Consider the following 21,837-nt stretch of genomic DNA (forward strand, 5'->3'; position numbering starts at 1 on the left):
CATTGCGCCACAAGGGCAAGGAAACGAGCATGCGCAGACAGAATGGAATGGCCGGAATCGGGTAGGAGGTGTATACAAGACAGAAAAATTCTTCCATTCGGGTTCTGAAAAGGAATATTCCACCCCTGTGCACCCGATTAGATTTTCTTTAGGGTTTGATGTTTTCATTCGGGTTGAGGTGTTTACAAGGAGCATTTCTATTCGGGTAGAGCTTCCAACCCGAATGCAAAAGGAATACATGGCTCCATGTAAACGCACGTATTGTGACCAAGTCTTGCTCAAGAAGATTCCTTGTTCTGTAATCTTAAGAGAGGTGGCGTTTTGCAAGAAACACAACAGTGGAAATGTTAGTGAGAGCTGGAGAGAAACAGCAGTTTCTTGTGTTGGAGTACAGAAAGTGTAGCTTAGTATTATCTACAAGATGTTCAATGTCATGGCTGAATATTTGACTGGACAACATGAAAAAATCCCTGAGATTTCAGAACAAGAATTCTTGAGCGAGACTTGGTAATGCACGCCAACAAACAGACCGAATCATTGAAAGGCAAAGAAAAACATTTCATTCCTCTCTAATAATAACAGTCACATCCTGTCAGTGGCAAAACAAGCACTGTTGATGGACTTAAATTGATGGTGCACAAATGTCTGTAGGGATTACATTGCAGCCTGTTTAGCTGCTGTGGCTGCAGCTGTGTCTCTCAATACTGCACCAATTTTGAAAAATAGTTGTTTCCATTAGTCATTTAAGCCCTGTTCCCCTGGGACTAGTATTACCTGGGGACTTCTGCTAACTTCTAATAATTGCGGAGGTTATCTGAAATCCCGTGTGAATCTGCCATGTCTGTAAATTGTCAAGTAAAAATTCCACTGCAAATTATCTACCATATTTTGCCAAACACAGAGGTCATGTGATGCTGTTATTCCTGTGCGAATGCCCCACACCAAACACGGATGTAGGGGGGTGTAATCTCTAAATCTCATGCGGTCCCCAGGTAATACTAGTCCCATGCAATTATGGCTTTAGACACAAAAACATGGGAAAATAAGGTCCAGGTTCAAAAATAAAGTTTTCATTTGATCTGAATTCACCAACAAATTTTCATAGTGCAGCTTTAAATTGTAGTTGAGGGTTTTTGCACTTAAATCCAATTAATTTGCTGATGAAATCCCTCAGAAAGGTGTGCTCTGATCACATGCCATGAAAACTCTGTCCACAGAAAGAAGTAAATCTGGTACTTTCAGTACCTGTTCTTGAAGCGGATCCATAACATTTATTCGAAGTATGTACATGCTGCTGCTAACCACCTCCCTGAAGTGAGAGCACATGTCTGTTATTTCTCTTATTGATTTTCAGCATTTGCTCTCTTGCTAAAAGTGATACCACTGACTTCAGCACAGATTTTATCTCACTGGCGAAAACATGGTGGACACACACACACACACACACACACACACACACACACAAAGGCACTCTCAGTAATGTCTAATGGCTTCATCGGAACCTACGTGCACTTGTTTTGAAATACAGTACATTCATACAGCTCACCATCACACTAATGTTCATCCTTTGTAGTTCTATTTGTTTGAATATCTGATGAGCCTATCAGGCAGTGAATATCTATGACTGGAAACCAACACACAGGTCATGTGTGTACATCCACTGTTGTATTTCAAGCTCTATGTATAAGGTACTGTCTTTTTGGCCTTTTATGGTACACAGAGTGCTGGTGGGATCCTGTCGTCTTTCATTCCCAACATGGAACAGTAATGAATGGTACTCTGAATGGAAGACTTTTAGAAATCAATGTTAATTTATTTTCTTAATTTCTAACTTTACCACAGGACACTGGGATTGTAACCACAGCGACATTATTTATTCTCTAATCATGTGTCTGCATATTTTCTTCCTTTGTACACATTTTATGACTTTATTTTTTATAACTGATATGTTTTTGTTTATCCGTGATTGTTGTTTTGGTCCTAAATCTCATGGTAGATGTTTTTGCCCAATAGGAGATGATTTCAGTGATTTTACTGTTCTGGCTGAAGCAACAGGAGAATCTGTGCAAGACGTGACACTATTTTTTTTTTTTTCATACTGTGAATTATCAATATTATTTTGTGAAAGAGGAACAGTTGTGTTGGCACAACCTCAAAACATGCTACTTTGCTTTGAGTCTGATTTTTTTTAAGTGATCGAGCAATGATTTTTGCTTGCCAGATAAATCTTATCGTATAGATTTGTAATGAAGATTGTCAGTATTTTCATATCGATGCTATATATGATGTACATTTTTATCACATTTAATGAAAAATGTTTTAAGATTCAACTGGAGATGTATGAGTAAATAGATGTAAACCTGTAATTGCTGATTGGAAGAGCTGGATAAAATAAACTAATATGTAGCAATCTTCATTATTTGTTGTCTGTCAATGTATAGAAACAGCTGAGAATGAAAATGTCAGTGCTGAACCTGCTCTTCGGTAGCACATGAAGTATTACAGGAAAAACGGGGTTGGTCGTCAAGCTCTTTATTTTTATTTGAACCCCTCAGGTGGGAGTGGAGTGACCTTTTTCTCCTTAAAAGCTTATTCTGATTAAAATATATGAACTGTCAAATATGTCTTGTACACTTGTGACATTATCTAGTCTTTAAAACGAATTTAAGAATTTTATTTTGTCAAAATGTTATATTGCATTGCAGCAATCTAACCAACTCATGCATCAGGAGACATTAGCAAGAAAATCACCCCTATAAGTGCATTTGTCATTCCGCATTAATAACAAATGAAACAAGAAACAATACATGTGACGACCAATGCTGAAGAGAAATTATGACAAGCACCCCTACCTGTGATTTTTTTTTTGCCAGCAGCTAAGCTAACAACCACATGTTGTAGCCTAAGAAATTAGAGCTCTCCCTTCGTATTGTTTAATGGTAATGATTATTTTATGATAAACCCATTGTGTAAAAGCCTAGAGGAGAAACACAGAGGAGCTAGATATTACCATTTTGACATAAAAACACTTAAGATATTTGTTTCAACACCCATACTACCATACTATATAGTATCCCAGAAAAAGACTTAATATGACCCAATACATAGTATGTTATATGAAGTATATCAAAAATACCAAAATCAGACTGGATGTAGTAGAACATCTGGTCTGATTTTGGAGTATGCAAGCCAGCATGCTTTTCTGGCTATTCTGACCCACAATCCTCTGCACAACAGATGATGCATCACATCCACTGAGCTGCAAAGAGCTGTTCCACATGTTAGAATCTACAGTCTATGCAGTTCTAACTTTAAAGTTAAACTACATAAATTGCAAGGTAACAACAGCAGAGCTCTCCTGGTTCATCTCCATCTCTCTCTCTCTCACTCAGTAAGTGGCATTTGTTTTATCTCCAAGGTAATGGATATAAAAGCAAGAGGGCAAGAAGTTCAGGGTGTAATGTTATGAGAAATAAGTATGTCCAGATTGTGTGTGTACATAGGGTAGCTGCAGCACCTACTGAAAGTAAAAAAGTATGGGATGCGAAATGCACCCTATAAGTCCTCTCACCTCAATGTCATGTGTCCTACTCCTGAAATGATCCTGTAGGTGACCTCTGACGCCACTTTTGAAAATTTCAGTACCAACATTTTTCAACAGTATCCTCTAGGAAGTGAGCTTTAATGAATGTCACAACCAACCCTGTTCTCCCCTACAGACGTGGTAGATAAACTGGCCAGTTGTTCCTGTAACTTCATTGTGGTGTTTTAGTGCCACCTGCAGGACATTTCAGGGACAGCGTTTCTCTTCTTAGGGAGCGCTTGATTTGCCACAGCGGTGAAAACTGCGAACTTTTGCTCAACTCACGTAACGTGGGCACGTTTGCGCACTTCTACGCTATATTTAAGCGGACACGTTTTTACAATGTTGGGTTGAGACGGTGCATACATTTTCCATGAGTTCACTGCGGGACCCTTGAACCCCAATTTGGAGGTAACCCACTGCTCGGGCTGCTGTTGTCAAACCCCAGACAGCTGAGAATCACGTGACATGACGTGTCGGCAGCATGGCGGCGCTGAGCTGAGGTAGCGACTCGACTGGACTGACACCGATAGCCTGGCTTTCGTTAGCTTTCCTTGTCACCTGCTCACTCGCAGGGCCAGGCCGAAAATGACGGCCTGAGAGAGAAGCTATAACAAGACCAAGAGATGCAGCAGCAACAACAACAGCGGCCACCACAGCAGCAGCAGCAGCAGCAGCACTCACAGTCGAAGGCAGAAAACAGTAAAACCAAGAGCATGTTTCTGTCCAGGGCGCTGGAGAAAATCCTCTCGGATAAGGAGGTGAAGAGGAGCCAGAACAGCCAGCTGCGCAAAGCCTGTCAGGTGGCGCTCGGTACGTGGGTTTGTTTTGTGTACTGGTTTGCCTTGCCCCGTGTTTTATGCAGTGCTTCACTGAAACATTTCGGTCGTGTCTGGCTAATTTGAGTGACAGGGGGAGCTACCCAGTTAGCTAGCGCTAGCGTTAGCATCTGAATGGCCTTCATCGTCTTTTCAGCTGTCGGTTGACGTTTAGAGGTAGCGTCAGTTAATTGTGTGTTGGCGTCGCTTTCACATCATATTGTTAATTCAGTTAACATTCTGCCTTCACGCTGCACCATCACCACTGTCAACGTCGGCAGGTAAACAAGCTAATTAGGTAGCTGTGGTTAGCTAGTTGAAGCTAGGTTAGCTAGCTAAACAGACCAATCCCTGTGTTGTACGTAGCACTGTCACCCAGCCAGACAGCCCAGTCCTGCTCTGCACCCAGACACACAGGCTACCTAACTCCAGGATCCTCTGACGCCCGTGCTTTTCCATTCAACACAATCACGGATAGTGTTACACACAGCAGGCTCCTTACTTCATTGTGATATTGCTGTTTTTATCTCAGCTCAAACTGCACCCACCTCCCTGTCATAGTGTTGTTGTGACAACTCAAGATAATTGGTACAAAGCTTGTGATTCTCAGACAGTGGACTGGTACCGAACAGATACAATTACTTTGTATTTCAGGGTTGTTTTTGCCCAGTGCTTCTCATGGGCTCAGTGCAGGTGGTTGCATGCAATAAGTAGTTTACAGGAAGGTACTGTGCAGCACCACAGGGTTGACTGCAAAGAAATAAATGTCACTGAGAGGTGGGCAAACAGGTTGGTGTGTTTGAGGTGCTTTGTCTGCTCTCTGTCCCTGTCTGCCTGTGACACTCTCTCATTATTCATGATACAACACACCTACTGGACTCCTCACACTGCTGATGTCGGCTGTGTTGCTTGGTCATTCTGACTGTTTGGTGTTTTGGTGAACTCTGTGCAAGCATCACAAACATATTATCTCTTCCAATGCTCTTCTGTTTAACTATCGAAGTTGTAATGCTGTGGATTGCAGGCCTTTGCATCTATTGCTTCCATGATTAAATAGGTGTACTGCAGAAAGAGAGATTAGTTGTTAATGGCTGTTTTTAAGTGAAACACCAGAGCTCAGCCAGATGACTAAATAAAAAGAGTGTGAGTGTTACGAATAACTTGTCTATATTTAGGTCCAGCACTAATTTGTACGCCATGGAGAAAGGGGCTGAGCTCCCATTTTTATCACATGAAATGACAGGTCATGCATTCCTGGTAGTTAATTGAAAAATATCTTTACCACAGCAATGACTGTGACATTTGTGGTGAGTGTTGCTCGAGCTAACTTCCTTTGTGTAGGTTTGTGAGTTTGTAAACTGAATAACTGTGGGTTGTGGGCAAAACAAGACATTTGAGGAGAAAGTCATCTTGTGCTTTGGGAAACACTAATCGACAATTTTCACCATTTTCTGATATCTTTAAGATCAAACAACTAATCAGTTAATTTAGAAAATAATTGACAGATAAGTCAGCAATGAAATTAATAATTAGTTGTAGCCCTGTAGCTGAGTAATGTGTGTGTAATGCGTCTGTAAAAGTATGAGGAAGAGAAAATGGATTTAAGGAGAGAGGATAGCAACAGATGGTGATGCAAGGGTTAAGAGAAAGACCAAAGATCTGATAGAGGCTGGTCAGTTGAATCAAATGTGATTGGCAGTAAAATATAGGGGCATTCTCAAATTAAATCCTGCTCAATACACAATAGTGTATTTTGACCAAACACATTTGTTGTCTACCAGTTAATATGCAACAAAACAAAATGTGCCCTGCTGCAGTCAGATTTGTGACTGGCTCAGTGACCCCCAGATCGAGATGTGACGCTCAAAGGGTCAAAGTTGAGACATTAGTAACATTTAATCTCCTGTGTCTCCCTCCACAGATGAAATCAAGGCAGAGCTTGAAAAACAAAAGTAAGTATCGTTATGCATCCTTCTCCCTAAATGAATGAATGAATGAATGAATGAATGAAAGCACAGCAGCAGTGGGCTCTTTTCTTTTCCTTCTTGTCACGTGAGACAAGAAGAAGTCGAGTGAAGGTTTGCCCTGAAGCAGTCTGCAGTAAACCCCACTGCTCACTGTGATTTGTGACTAAGGTAATTTGCTGCTTTTCTAACTGCTACTTTGGAGTATATCAGCAGCACTTCAGACAGCCTTCAGGTAATTTATCCGCTGCTAAAGGCAAGCCGTTATTTAACAATATGCCGTTATGCTTTTTTTAGAGGTTTAAATGCTCTGCAAAATTCTACACCATGAAAGTATAAATGTACAGTTTAATGTTTTACACCGCACTTTATCTGTTCACATCATCTACAGAAGGTGCCATTAAGTGTCAGTGGGACTGTGTTTGTAGCTCACACTGCTGTTTGCTGTCCTCTTCCCTGTAGGGATGGCACAGTGGTTCCACCCAGAGCCAACTACATCGAGGCTGACAAATATGTCCTGCCCTTTGAGTTGGCCTGTCAGTCAAAGTCCCCCCGGATAGTTAGCACCTCTTTGGACTGTCTGCAGGTTAATATTCACTGCCACACACACACACACACACACACACACTGGCCTGTGCACATGAATACAGTTAAACATTTCTGCTCCCTTCTTGACTCTTTCACTTTCTCACAGCAGGTATTTATTGGTTGTATTACCCATCTGGTGGCTGCAGGGGGGTGAAATCTTGTTCCACCTGTTTTATACCTCTGCCGTTCACTTGGAACAATGGCTCTACATTCCACATTTCATACAAGCACACAATCCATCCTTTAATGTGTGCTAGCTTTTCATTGTAGCTACACTCTGTGTATTTATGGGGTTTTTTTCTGCATATGAGTTTGAAAGACGTGGGCATTTATAGTACCAGGCAGGGAGCATCTAGTGAAGGATGCTAGAGGATCAGCAATGTACTGCTGTGCACCTAAAAAAAATAATTTTAGTTTAAGTGTATGCTATATTATATTATTTTTCACTGCTTTACCTTGCCATCAATCACGTTTTTTTGATATGGAACTGAAACTAATATCACTCTCTTCAAAGCCAGTCTCCATTGAGAAAAACAGTAATTTAACATCACCGAACACAGGAATTGCTGCTCTGCTGCTGCTTCGATCAGTTAGTTTGTTTATTTTTATGTGGTACTTTGGTGTTTAAAAATGTCAGTTTGAATTCCCCAGTAATAGGAACTAGTTAACTGATAGAAGCAACAGTAGACCATTAGACCTCTGGAGTTCAGCTAGCCAAAATTGCTGTTTTTATCAATGGAGTCCAGTGTCTTTGAGAAGAGCATAGATGAGGAACTAAGGCGTTTAACAGCTTCTCTGTTAGACTGTCTGAAGGTAAGATAAACTATTCTAAAGTGTTCTTAATATAGTGTTTGTTTGAACTGATGTTGATTTTTGTAGGTGGAACTTCTTTCAGGTGGCTGAAATTCATTTTGTTGCTGCCCCCTGTCACAGCAGTACATTGCTTAGCTCCTGTCAGCAATCCTGCTGCCTCTCCACACTGGGGGCAACTTACTGCATCAGCTGGGCATCAACTGTATGTAATACACTGACTGTGGATAGGTACCTCATGCAACCCCACTTCAAAAGATCCAAACTATCCCTATAAGACCAAAGACACACAAAAATGAACCCTGAATTTCTCTGTTTCTCACAAGCTCACAGTTGAGCAAAACAAACATACAAGTGCCACTAAAATAAACACTAAACTCACACACGTACACCTCAGTACAAATGCAGAGTCACACGCTTGCAGGAAATTTTGTGCAGCATACCCCACAAAATCACTTTTGAATAACACAGAGACACCAAGTTACTCCTAACCTAACCCGTGCACTGTTACCACACTGTAGAAGCTGATCGCGTACGGCCACATCACAGGCAATGCCCCGGACAGCCGAACCCCAGGCAAGAGGCTGATCGACCGGCTGATGGAAACCGTCTGCAACTGCTTCCAGGGCCCGCAGACCGATGAGGGAGTCCAGCTACAGATCATTAAGGTATACCCAGAGCTTCTCTGCACATCTGGCAGCCTTCAGATCCTCCAGCTGTCACTGTTGTTGTTTATTTGAGACCCAGTCAAAGCTGTCAGGACTGAGGCACTTAAGTCCTCCATTCTAAAGAGTTTAATCATTAATACTTGTTTCCTGTAATCACACAACAAATCCAATCAAAGAGTTTCATGTTGCAGTATTTTCCTTAGAATAGATTTGAAGGGTTTATAGACCGACAACCTTCATTTGTTATACCTTTAAATGAATCTGAAGAGCAGAACTGCTGCGTGTGTTTATTTAACTCTTCCTCGAAGTTTCTGAACAGGTTACTCTGTTTTTAAGTGTTCAACATCCACTGTTGTCATTTTTGGATTTGTGAGAAGGGACCAAAGTTTAGTTTGTAATGTTGTGTTGTGATACATCCTAATTAGTGCATACTTTGCCATCTTTGTCAGACTTTTTATCACATTTATTTTCATTTGCTTGTCCCTGCTTTGGCTTGGTAACCTGCCTTGTGTTTGTGCAGTAGGTATGATTCATAACTGCCACTGACTGAAGTTTCCTCCTAGTGAATGAAATACACATCCTGGTTGTTTGGAAAGGGCAAAGTCTCTCCTGTTGTAAGAAGCACACAGTTTAATCACTGTTGACAAAAGATTTACAGCAGATTATCCGTAACCGTTTGGCTTAAATTCACCACTGAATGAGACCTGAGTGTCAGTGCAGTCTATCTAGATGGACTAAAACAAGCTTGAATATGTTTTCTAGATTTTAAAAAAAGTATCTCTTGACAACTATGACAACTATGTGGTTTTAACATGCTACACAAGTAGGGAAGTCAAGTGGTGATTCAGCAGGTGTAACAGCAGCATCTTCTGAACAAGATATCCTGTCTGATAACTCTTCACTTCCTTTTTTCTGCGTCCAGGCCCTGCTGACGGCAGTGACCTCCCCGCACATAGAGATTCACGAGGGTACCGTGCTCCTTACCGTCAGAACCTGCTACAACATCTACCTGGCCAGCCGCAACCTCATCAACCAGACCACCGCTAAGGCCACACTCACACAGATGCTCAATGTTATCTTCACACGCATGGAAAACCAGGCTGTGAGTGCATTTAACACGTTTACTCAGTCCATACAACTGATGACACTTTTTGGCAACACATGGGAAAATTATTGTTTTCTCCTTTGCACTCTCTTTTTAAAATGACACTGTAAAAAGGGATTCAAGTGCATTAGAACTTTGTTTAAAGTGATTTAAAAAAACAGCATTTCTTGTAACCAAAACAAAGAGATATCTTAGTTGCATAGAAGCAGCAACAACATGAGGAGGAGGGCCAGGCATTGACTGTAGCTGTCGTTACTGCTGTGGATGTGACTGTAACTGGCTGGCTGCTCTTAACACCACCTAAGATAGTAACATTTACCAGGAAAGTGCCTTTGGGGCTGCTATCAGATATGACGGATGTGTTACAGTTTACACTACAGTTCTCCACAATGCTCAACTCAGCCTTTGCAAATCATCTTAAAGGGATAGTTCAGATTTTTTGAAGTGGAGTTGTATGGGTACATATCCACAGTCAATGGCAGTCGGCACACCCTCAGTTTGGAAAAGTGGCAGAAGTACCAACACGGAAGCTGAGCAATGTACTGCTGTGGACGGGGGCAGCAACAAAGTATATCGTAGCCACCTAAACAAAAGTCTCACGTAGAAAACAAAAAAACATTATCAGTTTATGTGTACTCTAAATTGAGGATATATTTATGGCTTTACCTTACCGTTAAACAGCCCGTTCCAACAGGGAAGCCATTAACGGCTTCAGTTCCCCATCTATGCTCTTGTCAAAGCCACCAGACTCAATTGACGAAAACAGTAATTTTACCTTGCTGAGCACGGGAGCTGCTGGTTTACTGCCACCTCAATCAGTTTGTTACTTTGTGTTGTTGTGTGACTTTGGTGAATCCGAACTAACCCTTTAAAGCATCAAAACCACAAAGTTACACATTCCAGCTAACTGATCAAGGCAGCGGTAGAGCAGCAGCTCCTGTGTTCAGCAATGTTAAGTCACTGTTTTTCTTAATGGAGTCTGGCTTTAAAGAGAACGATATAACGGCTTCAGTTTCCTATTGGAAATCACTGTCTGACAATAAGGTAAAGCAATGAGAATACTCTTAGTATAGCGTACACTTAAACTGAAATTCATTCTTTTTAGGTGGCTAAAATACATTTTGTTAATAACCCACCCACAACCATAAATGTTGGCTTTGCCGACTAACATTGACTGTATGTATTACACTGACTATAAGTACCTCATACAACCCCAGTTCAAAAAATTTGAACTGTCCTTTAAAAATAAGGTGCAAGGATTCAGACCTGTGGCGGAGAACCTTCCGTGACCATGATGTATTTTCAGCCATCACCTCAGCACAACATTATGACTCATGTAAATACCAACGCACGCAAGTTTTTAATTAAAATGTTGTGGAATCACAGGCTGGTTTTGATGTGAATCAGCTGGTCACACCTAAGCAATAATCTGTTCAATAATTTGCGTTTCTTATTTTTTTTTTAATCCAACAGTGATTTAAATCCTGCCTCATTTGTGTTAGTAATGGTCACATCCACATTCCCTTGTATTAAACAATTCCCTAACATGGCTCCTCTCCTCCTTCCACTGCCTCCACAGGCTCTGGAGGCTCAGGAGCAGGAGAAGGAACGGCTTCGTCTGCCTCAGCAGAACCCGTCCCCAGTCCCAGGTAATCGGAGGTCCGGCTCTCCCCGGTCTGACCGGACACCCACTCCGGAACCCCAGAACTCCCCGTCCCCAGCAGCCAGTTCTCCAGACCTCACTACCACCAACACCACCAGCTCCACGCCCCCACCTCCAGCCCCTGACGTGGACCAGGACCAAGCGCCAGACACACCATCAATCAATGGAGAACCTGAGGGCGGCAACGCTCCGATGAATGGAGGAGAGGAACAGATCACACCATCAAGAGGTGTGTTTCAGCTTTCAGTTTGAAGTTTCAATTCATTTGAAGTTTGAAAATATTTGTAGTTGTTTTTCCTTTACCTCTTTTAGGAAAATCTGCAGCTTTTCTATACTGTTTACCTTAATCCTCATGACTCTTCATACTCTTTGTTATTTGTTCACATCAGATTCTGTTTTTGAAGATGAAGGTGTAGAGACACCTCCTACAGCAGCTGAGCCAGCTGAGGAAGGGGACAAACCAGAGAGCAATCCAAATCTGGCAGCAACTGAAGGGGAGGAGGGAGAACAACAAGGAACAGGTCAGAACTTACTGTGCTATTTTTATTTTGGTTATCCCCTCTTTTATGTCTTATGTTTCCTTTGTTCTTGATAAATGTCGATACACTTGTCGGAGACAGTGTTTTTCCTTCCTGGTCATGACCTGAAAATGTCCATTTGGGCCTCTCTTCCAGGAGGTGAGCACCACCCTGTTGATGAGCAGACTGAAGTGGCTCCCCCCAGAGTCAGAACAGAAGGTCAGCAGATGAACGGCATCATTGAGGACCGCTCTTCTGTTTCCTCCACAGATATGCTGGTGAGCAGTGTTAATACACTTAGTTATTAATCAGTAGTGTGCTGAGAGGAAACACATTAAAAGTAACAACCTCTAAAAAGATTAAGTTCATCTTGAAGTGAGTGTGGATTATTTGTTCTGCTGTTGTAAATAAATTGTTTATTTGATGGTTAAACGTGTGTATGGCATTTCTACATTAGCGCCCTGATGTGACTGTGTCATGCCTTCACCTCAGCTAAAAGAGTGAGGAAAAAAAAAAGTAGTTAGCCACAGCAAAGTGATGACGTAGGGGCCAAGTCTCAGAATCATACTGATCATATTGTTTATCCTAAACTGCTGCAATGATATCCACTTTCAGGGTAAAGTTGAGGAATATGACTCAGGATTGGGAGTGTTTTATGCTTGTATGTTGTATGCATGCAGACCCGCCTACAGAAAGTGTGTCTCGCACATGTGAGATATTGCCAGAAAATGTACTTCCTCTATTTAAAAATGTTTTACTCCTTTGATTTTTATCAAGCAAAATGGAGCAGCAGCAGCACTTTAGTTCCTCTCATCAGTCACACTTGTGCAAGATGAATATTTGTAATGGTTTGAGAGAATGCCAACTCCAGTTCTGTGAATATGATGAAAAGAACTAGTGGAATGTATCTCTGCCAGAACAGCTACCAGAATTTGATAAGTAAAAGTAAAATGAGAAATGTTTTAAGGCAGCATGTTTGCCCTGTTGGTAAGATTCTCGACTCCAACCTCAGGACACAGATCAGAGCTGTTGCTTTCCTTTGTTTTGATGTAGACGTGTTGTTTGCGTTAACAGATTTTCTTTATCTGTCTCAGGATGCTGAGGCTCTGCAGGGACCCCACAGTGCAGCCCGATTCTCTCACATCCTGCAGAAAGATGCCTTTCTGGTTTTCCGCTCTCTGTGCAAACTCTCCATGAAGCCTCTTGCTGATGGACCTCCAGACCCAAAGTCAGTGTTTTTTTTTTATATGATGATTCCTAACCTCTAAAAACATAAAACTGGTATAACCAGTCTCCTTAAAGGCCCAGACACACCAAACCGACCACAAAGAACTAGTGGTGACAAAAACCGACTGTTGCAACACCTGAAGTGGCCTTTGTCTTGGCCAAAAAGTTGCACTTGAACACACATCAAAGACTACAGCTACTGGCCAGCTAGCATATACATGCTGTGCTTTTGTGTGAGGAGACAGTCAGCTTGGTGTGTCAGCGTCCTAAGTCTTAACTTGTCTCAGTTGGCTACATTTCTATTTATGTCACAACATGAACATGTCTTTTATACATTTTAAGTAACATCCTGATTTAGAATAATTTCATATGACGACTACCTCTGTGGTAACACTGAACATGCATCTTAAAGATGCAATAATATTTCAACATTAAAATGTCTAAAATAACTAGACCTAGTTTGTCAAGTTGAGTTCTTAGTTTATCCTGAATGTTTCCAGTGATATTCACGTCAGATAGATTTCAGCAGTGGTGGTTATTTAACAATGAATAATCTCACCTTACAACGTCAAAGTCTGTCTTTTGTTATTGTTTTGATAGAGAAAGCCCTAGTGGCAGAAATTACATACAGTGTGTTTAAATCTTTTAAGTCTTTTATGTGGCAACTTTTTTTTGTCATGATACAGTTTGCCAAATGAATATTGATGCCTTCGGCTTCCACGCACCGCTTCATCTCAGTCTCCACAGGTTAACTTGCCCTTTTCCATCCTTGTGTGGCCCTGCCATCTCTAGTTACTGTAACATTAGACCCTGAGTCAGTCAGTGTGAATAGGCCTGAGTAAACTGAGCCTGGAAGGAACTCACAAAGAAGTCAGTCTGGCCTACATTTAATAAATACTGTGATGAAACACTATTATATCTCAGTATCTTGTGTTACCTTCAATTTGGAGTAAAATGGAACACCATTTATTGATGGGACATAAAAGCACATCTGTGTCTACTGAGCAGGTTGCTCTATGTGTCTTTTCAGTGTCTGTGTCTGTTTCCTTAATATGTAAACTTAAAGAATACAGTATAACACTCCCTCTCCGCTGCAGGTCCCATGAGTTGCGGTCCAAGATCGTCTCCCTGCAGCTGCTGCTCTCTGTGCTGCAGGGCGCCGGGCCCGTGTTCCGCACTCACGAGATGTTCGTCAACGCTATCAAACAGTATCTGTGTGTGGCACTGTCCAAAAATGGCGTCTCCTCTGTGCCTGAGGTCTTTGAGCTTTCACTGGCAATCTTCCTCACCTTGCTCTCCCACTTCAAGGTCCACCTGAAGATGCAGATTGAGGTACCGTTGCAGCGTGACAGTAATAGACATCTGTGCCGCGTTAGCTTGTCTGGCATGCCTTAGATTGAGGAGTGAAATGTACCTGTTGTTATATTAAACTTTTTAACTTTCATGTTGGTGCAGCTTGTTTGATCACAGAGTCACACTGACGCTTACTCTCCTGACTTCTGTCTTCTCTTGTCCACGTTGCCTCAGGTGTTTTTCCGGGAGATTTTCCTGACCATCCTGGAGACATCGACCAGCTCCTTCGAGCACAAGTGGATGGTTATCCAGACACTAACACGCATCTGTGCAGGTGCAAATCCACTGACACAAGCTTTTCTCATCCTGTAACCAAAAAATAGACACACACAGTTAATCTAAACCCCCCTCAGACATGTCAGACATCAAGCTGTTAAAGTGATGAGTTTGTGCCATTCACACATAGGTGACTTAATGTTACTTATGGCCTTATTTAGACATGACATTTATGGAAAAAGCCAAATGCTTGTGTGATATTTGGCATCAGGGGCCTCATTACAGAAAAATATCCTCACTGCTTGTCCTATTTTAACTTAAATTTCAAAGATAGAAAGAAATCCTATCTTCCCATAATAGAAGCAATTCCTTAACTTATGGCTAAGTCCTGTCCCATCTCAGATCTCCTATCTTATTTGAACTTAAGAAATCCTCACTATAACTGTAAATTCTTCAATTGGCACTCATCCTGTCATGCCTGTATCTATGTTTAGAACGTACACAGACCGCCTGTACATCTCGTACTCGTACTCGTCGTCCTCCGTTTATCCGGGTACGGGTCGCGGGGGCAGCAGCCTCAGCAAAGAAGCCCAGACAGTCCTCTCCCCAGCCACTTCCGTCAGCTCTTCCGCGGGAACCCAGAGGTGTTCCCAGGCCAGCCGGGTGATGTAGTCCCTCCAGCGTGTCCTGGGGCGGCCCCGAGGTCTCCTCCCGGTTGGACATGCCCGAAACACCTCCCAAGGTAGGCGTCTGGAAGGCATCCTTACCAGATGCCCGAACCACCTCAACTGGCTCCTCTCGATGTGGAGGAGCAGCGGCTCTACTCCCTCCCGGATGTCTGAGCTCCTCACCCTATCCCTAAGGCTGAGCCCAGCCACCCTGCAGAGGAAACTCATTTCGGCCGCTTGTACTCGCGATCTCATTCTTTCGGTCACTACCCAGAGCTCGTGACCATAAGTGAGGGTTGGAACGTAGATCGACTGGTAAATCGAGAGCTTAGCTTTTTGGCTAAGCTCCCTCTTCACCACAACGGACCGGTTAAGCGCCTGCATCACTGCTGACGCCGCCCCACTCCGCCTGTCAATATCCCGCTCCATCTTACTCTCACTCGTGAACAAGATCCCGAGATACTTAAACTCCTCCACCTGAGGAACGACCTCCCCCCCGACCTGGAGAGGGCAGTCCACCCTTTTCCGGCTGAGGACCATGGCCTCAGACTTGGAGGTGCTGATTCTCATCCCAGCCGCTTCACACTCGGCTGCGAACCGTCCCAGCAAGAGCTGGAGGTCACTGTTCGATGGAGCTAGGAGGACCACGTCATCCGCAGAAAGCAGGGACGAGATCCTCCCGTCACCGAACCTGACACCCTCCACCACTCGGCTGCGCCTAGAAATTCTGTCCATAAAAGTTATGAACAGAACCGGTGACAAAGGGCAGCCCTGGCGGAGTCCAGCCCTCACCGGAAATAGGTCCGACTTACTGCCAGCCACGTGAACCAGACTCATGCTCCTTCGGTACAGGAACTGGATGGCCCTTAGCAAGGGGCCACCAACCCCATACTCCCGGAGCACCCCCCACAGGATGCCCCTGGGGACACGGTCGTAAGCCTTCTCCAAATCCACAAAACACATGTGGACTGGTTGGGCAAACTCCCATGCCCCCTCCAGCACCCTGGCGAGGGTAAAGAGCTGGTCCACGGTTCTGCATCTGGGACGAAAACCACATTGCTCCTCCTCAATCTGAGGTTCAGCTATCGACCGGACCCTCTTCTCCAGCACCCTGGAGTAGACCTTACCGGGTAGGCTGAGGAGTGTGATCCCCCTGTAGTTGGAACACACCCTCTGATCCCCTTTCTTGAAAATGGGGACCACCACCCCGGTCTGCCACTCCAGAGGCACTGCCCCTGATGTCCACGCAATGTTGCAGAGGCGTGTCAGCCAGGACGGCCCTACAACATCCAGAGCCTTGAGATATCCAGGATGAATCTCATCCACCCCCGGGGTGGACGACTCGCCCCCGAGACCCCCATCTCTGTTTTCTCACTGGAATACGTGTTGGTGGGATTGAGGAGCTCCTCAAAGTATTCCTTCCACGGCCCGACAATGTCCCCAGTTGACGTCAGCAGCTCCCCGCTCCCACTGTAAAGAGTGTGAGCAAGTTGCCGCCTTCCCCCCCTGAGGCACCGGACGGTTTGCCAGAACCTCTTTGGAGCCGATCGATAGTCTTCCTCCGTGGCCTCACCGAACTCCTCCCACGCCCGAGTTTTTGCCTCCACGACTACCGCCACTGCGCTCCGCTTGGCCCGCCGGTACCCATCAGCTGCTTCCGGAGACCCACAGGCCAACCATGCCCTGTAGGCCTCCTTCTTCAGCCTGATGGCTCCCCTCACCTCTGGTGTCCACCAGCGGGTTCAGGGATTACCGCCACGACTGGCCCCAGCGGCCTTGCGACCACAGCTCGCAACCACCGCCTCGACAATGGCAGAGAGGAACAAGGCCCATTCGGACTCAATGTCTCCCTCTGCCCTCGGGACGCGGTCGACGCTCTCCCAGAGGTGGGAGTTGAAGATCATCTGGACAGGTTCTTCCGCCAGGCGTTCCCAGCAGACCCTCACTGTTTGTTTGGGCCTGCCAGGTCTGCGCGGTGTCTTCCCCCGTCATCTGATCCAACTCAGTTGACAGCTCTGCTCCTCTCTTCACCCGAGTGTCCAGAACATATGGCCGCAGGTCAAATGATACGACTACAAAGTCAATCATTGACCTGCGACCTAGGCTGTCCTGGTGCCACGTGCACTGATGGACATCCTTATGTTTGAACATGGTGTTAGTTATGGCCAAACTGCGACCCGCACAGAAGTCCAGTAACTGAACACCACTCGGGTTCAGATCGGGCAGGCCGTTCCTCCCAATCACGCCCCTCCAGGTCCCGCTGTCATTGCCCACGTGAGCGTTGAAGTCCCCCAGCAGAACAATGGAGTCCCCGGTCGGGGCACTGTCCAGCACCCGTCCCAGGGACTCCAAAAAGGGCGGGTACTCTGAACTGTTGTTGGGTGCATAAGCGCAGACAACAGTCAGGACCCGTTCCCCGACCCGAAGGCGCAGGGAAGCAACCCTTTCGTCCACCGGGGTAAACCCCAACATACAGACAGAGAGTCTGGGGGCTATCAGAAAGCCCACCCCGGCCCTCTGCCTCTCACCCGGAGCAACTCCAGCGAAGGAGAGAGTCCAACCCCTCTCAAGGACTTGGGTTCCAGAGCCGGAACTATGTGTCGAGGTGAGGCCAACTATATCTAGCCGGTAGCGCTCAACCTTTTTCACAAGCTCCGGCTCCTTCCCCGCCAGAGAGGTGACATGTCCCAAGAGCCAACTTCTGTAGCCGAGGATCGGACCGCCAAGGCCCCCGCCTTGGTCTGCTGCCTAATCCACATAGCACCGAACCCTTCTGCATCCCTCTGTTGGTGGTGGGCCTGCAGGGGGATGAGCCCATGTAGCCAGTTCGGGCTGGGCCCGGCCGGACCCCATGGGTGAAGGCCTGGCCACCAGGCGCTCGCCCACAGGCCCCAACCCCAGGCCTGGCTCCAGGGCGGGGTCCCGGTAACCCTCCGGGCTGGGTACACGAATCCTTGTTTTTATCCATCATGAAGGGTCTTTTGAACCGTTCTTCGTCTGACCCTTCACCCAGAACCAATCTGCCATGGGAAACCCTACCAGGGGCAAAATGCCCCCGACAGCATAGCTCCTAGGGTCATTAGGGCACTCAAACTCCTCCACCACGATAAGGTGACAGTTCTCAGAGGAGTGCCTGTACATTTGATTATAATATACTGGTCAGCTATTAGAGGTCAACATGGCTCTCACTTATCACTGGCAAGCTAGCTTGCGTCGTGGTACACAAGAGACAGGCATTCAGTTTTAGCTTTGAGTTGGAGGCACTAATTGTGCCAGTGAAGTAGCAGAAACCTCACCTTTTTAGGGAGGTTTTCTTCAAAATTATTTGAATTACGTATTAATTCAAATTAATTAATTAGTCAATTAATTTGAAATTTTTATTGAAATTTAAAGGTAAAATGGGTTGAAAACCGTTGGAAACAGTGACATCAGTGGTCAAATTCTAGATTGCAGGGCTCACTCGCTCACCCCTCCCGTTGGGTAAATGACGGTGGCCTCGTAGGGACAAAAAGCCTTGCGCACGAGTTTTTCAGGAGTAGGTCTATCTAGCGACGAGGTGAATGTTTATTTAGAAATCTAAACCATGTTACGATATTGTAATGAATCCCTCACGAGCAGGAGACCAGAGGAGCGTTCGGGAAAAAGGCCCGTTTATTTGAGCACTTCAGAAACTCCGGTAACACTCCACTCCGTCCCAAACTCTGACTCTTCTGGCATAACAGACACACTTCATAACTTTACACACATACTCGTTTACCATACTAAGTGGGGACCCCCCTCCCCTCTCTGCTCCGCCAATCTCCAGCCCGCACACTGACTGACAGCGTAGCCGGTAAACAGTGCTCAGCTGTTTATTTAGCCTAGCAATATCTCCGGACTGTAGTAGCTATGGAGCTATGGACGACTTTGAACGCGATTTTGAAGAGTTTCTTGTAGCGGACACAGACCCAGAGCCATACCTGTTTGAGCCGGAGCACACAGATGAGGAACTCCACGTGTTTGATGCTGAGTGGGTGAAAAGAGAGGCTGAATGCACAGAATGGGATTCGGTGCTACTGCTGCCATTGTTGGGGAGATATATCACCAGGAGGAAAAGCGCCAGAGAGTGCATCACAAGGAGTGAAGTTGCGTCTTCTTTTCCTCACAGATGACGGTTCGGGTTCATTCTCTCCTGTTGCGTGGTAAGTGTGGTCCATTCGCAAACTTTATAACTAAAAAAAACTTGTCACTACTCTCTATCGACGAACTACTAACACTCTGCTGTTTCCTCCTCCTTCTTCCTTCCTTCCGCTGTCTTCGTTGGTTCATTTATACACGCGAAACGCGTTCTCTGGCTGGCTGGATTGTCCACTCGGTCTGCCGTACATACATGGCGGCGCAAGATGGCGACCTCTCTAAAGCAAGGCCCTTGCTATATATATATATAAAAGCATAATTATAAGGCTACGAAAACCAAACAAATTTTATTTTATAGCGATCATACACTTGTATAAACATATTAATGGGTAGAATATTCAGATTCAGATTCAGATTGACAATAAACCATGCCAAATATTACACACTGGCCCTTTAAAGCATCATCACACGATTTCAGCAGCCTTTCAGTCATTAAATTTTGATGTTCATGTTGTTCCCCGTAGTCATTGTCATTGCTGTAGATACACATTTTTGTCAGTTATTTTGAATTATTGACGGGGTCCATACCCTATATCCTAACTGAGGATTCCTACCTTGGTAAATAACTAAGTTAGAATGGTTCTGTAATAGCTAAATCCTTATGCTAAGGTAGGATTTCTTTTTCTAAATACAGTTCGGATACATGTTTCCGTAATACCAAAAATCCTCAATGTCATTCTAAACTAAGATGAAATAGGATTTCTGACTTAAGAAGTTTCTCTAAGGAGGCCCCTGGTGTGCGAGAGGAGTCGAAATTTTGTGATGTGATGCAAGAAAGCTGATTTTGTTTTTAAGCTTGCCTCTTCTGTGAATCAAAAAATGTTTCATGTCAGTTTAATCATTACGTACTGTAGATAGAGAAATCTGCTGCCTGTGTTATAATGTCCGACAGCGCACACATTTAGAATACTGTGACGCTGGGACTCATTTATTCATCCATGCAATTTGCATGAGTCCAAGTTGTAAACATGAGGGGGGAGACATCTGGTCTGATGATTACTGTGGTTGTACACAAGTGCTATTTTTAACATTCCCCCCCTTACATGGCAGGAGTTAATGACTCTTTTTATACACTGATCTGACATGAACATAATCTCAACAGCTTAAAATTTGCTCGTTTGGTTGTTTTTAATACTTAATTAAACAGATTTTGTTTTCTTTCAGCAAAGGAGATGATAGTTATGTAAGAATTTTATGCCAGTTTCTTATGGTAGAACAAGGTATGCATTTAATCTAATTCTATAAACTTGTTCTACTTCAGCTTTTATGTGAATCAGACAGCATTAGATTCAGACTTAATGGTAGTTGAAGTCTTAGCGGAATTACAGGACAGACATACTTCAAGTGCTGTTGGATCTTTAACATTGAAGTGACTTGGGCACTTATGCAGACATGTAACATGTTAAATTGCCATTCCATTTACATAACAAGGTGCATGACTGACAGGGTCTTGACCCTCCTGGTTGTGACTGCTTCTCATATCATCCCATGACTTTGTCGATTTGTCGTCATTGCTAGAATTGATTAAAAATTCTTGTGCTTGGGTAGCATGAGCCATATTCACACCACCAGCACAGCAGTGTTGGTAGTTGTTTGTGAGCATCATCCAATGTTGTCATCTTTTCTTCTCATGCAGCTCTAGAGTGATTCTGCTGTTACCTCATTTGGCAAAGATGCACTTAACACAAAGACCTTGAAATAAAATTTATTGTCAGGTTTTGGTTAAAGGGGCCCAGCATTCCAGTCATTACAGTTTTCACTGATCACTTCAGCCAACAGTGCAGTATCTCCATGTTGTCTCTTAAGAAAGGTATTTAATTGATATAAATTAAAAGTTTTTGTAAAACATTTCTTTCCCCTGCAGATGCCCAGTGCGTGGTTGACATTTACGTGAACTATGACTGTGACTTGAATGCAGCCAACATCTTTGAGCGCCTTGTCAATGACCTGTCTAAGATCGCTCAGGGCAGAAGTGGTCAGGAGCTCGGGATGACTCCACTGCAGGTACACTATTATCTATTATCTATTATCTATTAATGCATTAAAAGCAGGCACACAAACAAACACCCCAAACTGATCAACCATGCCCACCAGTTAAACATCCATCATTGTATTGAGTTCACATCAAAAATGGAGAAAGATTGTCCAGCAGGGTCTATCATCTTGAGGTGGTTCGGTTTAGGAGGGCAGATGTAAAACTCAAACCAGCCTCGACCTTGTTTTGTGGTACGTTAATATACAAGGCATTACAGTGAGAGAGTTTAAGAACAGACTTCAAAATAAAAGCCACTTTCTGGTGAACATGTTAGGTAATTTCACATTCAGTCAATAAGTCAGTCAGTCTATCTATCAATAATAAAAAGAAATAAAAAAATACTAATGCATACATGTATACATAATAAATAAACACAATTAATAAACATAAATTAATTGAATGATCATTTAAAAGGACAATTACTGCCTGCAAACTATATTTTAGA

General features: G+C 44.0%; 1 protein-coding gene across 3 annotated transcripts in view; it reads left to right on the plus strand.

The window, feature by feature from the left end:
- The first annotated feature begins 3,930 nt into the window (after positions 1-3,930).
- arfgef2 (ADP-ribosylation factor guanine nucleotide-exchange factor 2 (brefeldin A-inhibited)) overlaps positions 3,931-21,837 on the plus strand; it is a 39,776-nt gene continuing 21,869 nt past the window's right edge. The window contains exons 1-12 of one of the 3 annotated variants that reach the window (XM_033629031.2): positions 3,931-4,396; positions 6,323-6,353; positions 6,828-6,951; positions 8,285-8,431; positions 9,354-9,533; positions 11,116-11,428; positions 11,604-11,720; positions 11,874-11,995; positions 12,812-12,945; positions 14,042-14,276; positions 14,472-14,571; positions 21,222-21,361. In XM_033629031.2, coding sequence (XP_033484922.1) covers positions 4,210-4,396; positions 6,323-6,353; positions 6,828-6,951; positions 8,285-8,431; positions 9,354-9,533; positions 11,116-11,428; positions 11,604-11,720; positions 11,874-11,995; positions 12,812-12,945; positions 14,042-14,276; positions 14,472-14,571; positions 21,222-21,361 — 1,830 coding nt within the window. In that variant the 5' untranslated portion in view covers positions 3,931-4,209. Of the gene's footprint in view, positions 4,397-6,322; positions 6,354-6,827; positions 6,952-8,284; positions 8,432-9,353; positions 9,534-11,115; positions 11,429-11,588; positions 11,721-11,873; positions 11,996-12,811; positions 12,946-14,041; positions 14,277-14,471; positions 14,572-21,221; positions 21,362-21,837 lie in introns of all 3 variants that reach the window. The other 2 variants (XM_033629030.2, XM_033629032.2) reach the window with 2 other exon arrangements.

The sequence above is a fragment of the Epinephelus lanceolatus genome, chromosome 8 (assembly GCF_041903045.1).
Source record: "Epinephelus lanceolatus isolate andai-2023 chromosome 8, ASM4190304v1, whole genome shotgun sequence".
In the NCBI taxonomy this organism is placed as follows: Eukaryota; Metazoa; Chordata; class Actinopteri; order Perciformes; family Serranidae; genus Epinephelus; species Epinephelus lanceolatus.